This window comes from Camelina sativa, unplaced genomic scaffold (genome assembly GCF_000633955.1).
Source record: "Camelina sativa cultivar DH55 unplaced genomic scaffold, Cs unpScaffold02507, whole genome shotgun sequence".
Lineage (NCBI taxonomy): Eukaryota > Viridiplantae > Streptophyta > Magnoliopsida > Brassicales > Brassicaceae > Camelina > Camelina sativa.
Genome location: NW_010923619.1, coordinates 1 through 779, shown reverse-complemented (window position 1 = coordinate 779; position 779 = coordinate 1). Strand labels below are relative to the sequence as shown.

Sequence of the window (779 nt, the reverse complement as noted above, 5' to 3'; positions counted from 1 at the left end):
GTAAAATTAACGAAACTAAAGTTAATGGCTTGTTTTTCAACATTTTGTTTTTATTGTGTGCTATTTAAACGAAAACTGCGTCGTTTCTGGAGGCATATTCGCCGGTCAAGCGTATCAAAATAATACCCAATCGCGCACACTTTTCTCTGCCTCTTCTCCACTCTCAAATCCGTCTCTCTCTCCCTTCACCGTCGAGCGTCGCCTGAGATCTACGAATTCCGATCAGCAGCTATGCATTCGAGTCATCTCCTTCTCGAGGAACCGATCAGGATGACCTCAATCCTGGAGCCTTCCAAATCAGTGAGCTATTTTTTTTTTTTTTCTCATTCTGTGATTGTTTTTGATTTCCTAAGTAAGCTTTTGGATCTGTTGCGAGGTTTTTTTTGATTTCATCTATCTGAAAGTAGTGAATAGTATGAGATTAGGTTTTTTGATCTGCTTGATTGGCTGTTTTCGCAGAGTTTCTTCCCGGCTTTGACTAAGATTGTTGGGACTCTAGGTCCCAAGTCACGATCCGTCGAGGTGATTGCTGGTTGTCTCAAAGCTGGAATGTCCGGTAAAATAGCGACTACCATCACTGTGTTTTTGAGACTTGATTTGTTTTTATGGGATTCTCTCTCACTGGTTATTGATGTGTGCTGGTTCTTTGTTTTGGCAGTGGCTCGATTCGATTTCTCGTGGTGTGATGCAGACTATCACCAAGAGACGTTGGAGAATCTGAAGATTGCTGTGAAGAGCACTAAGAAGCTTTGTGCTGTATGTTATTCTCTTTTTCTCTG

The 779-nt window shown here is 41.6% G+C and overlaps 1 protein-coding gene across 1 annotated transcript; it reads left to right on the top strand.

The window, feature by feature from the left end:
* Window positions 1–88: 88 nt before the first annotated feature.
* Window positions 89–760, top strand: LOC104774349 (pyruvate kinase 2, cytosolic-like; the record flags this gene model as incomplete). The annotated part of the gene is made up of 3 exons (XM_010498979.2): window positions 89–300; window positions 460–556; window positions 659–760. Coding segments are annotated over exons 1-3 (268 nt in total), but the record flags the coding sequence as incomplete, so codon positions are not given.
* Window positions 761–779: the final 19 nt, after the last annotated feature.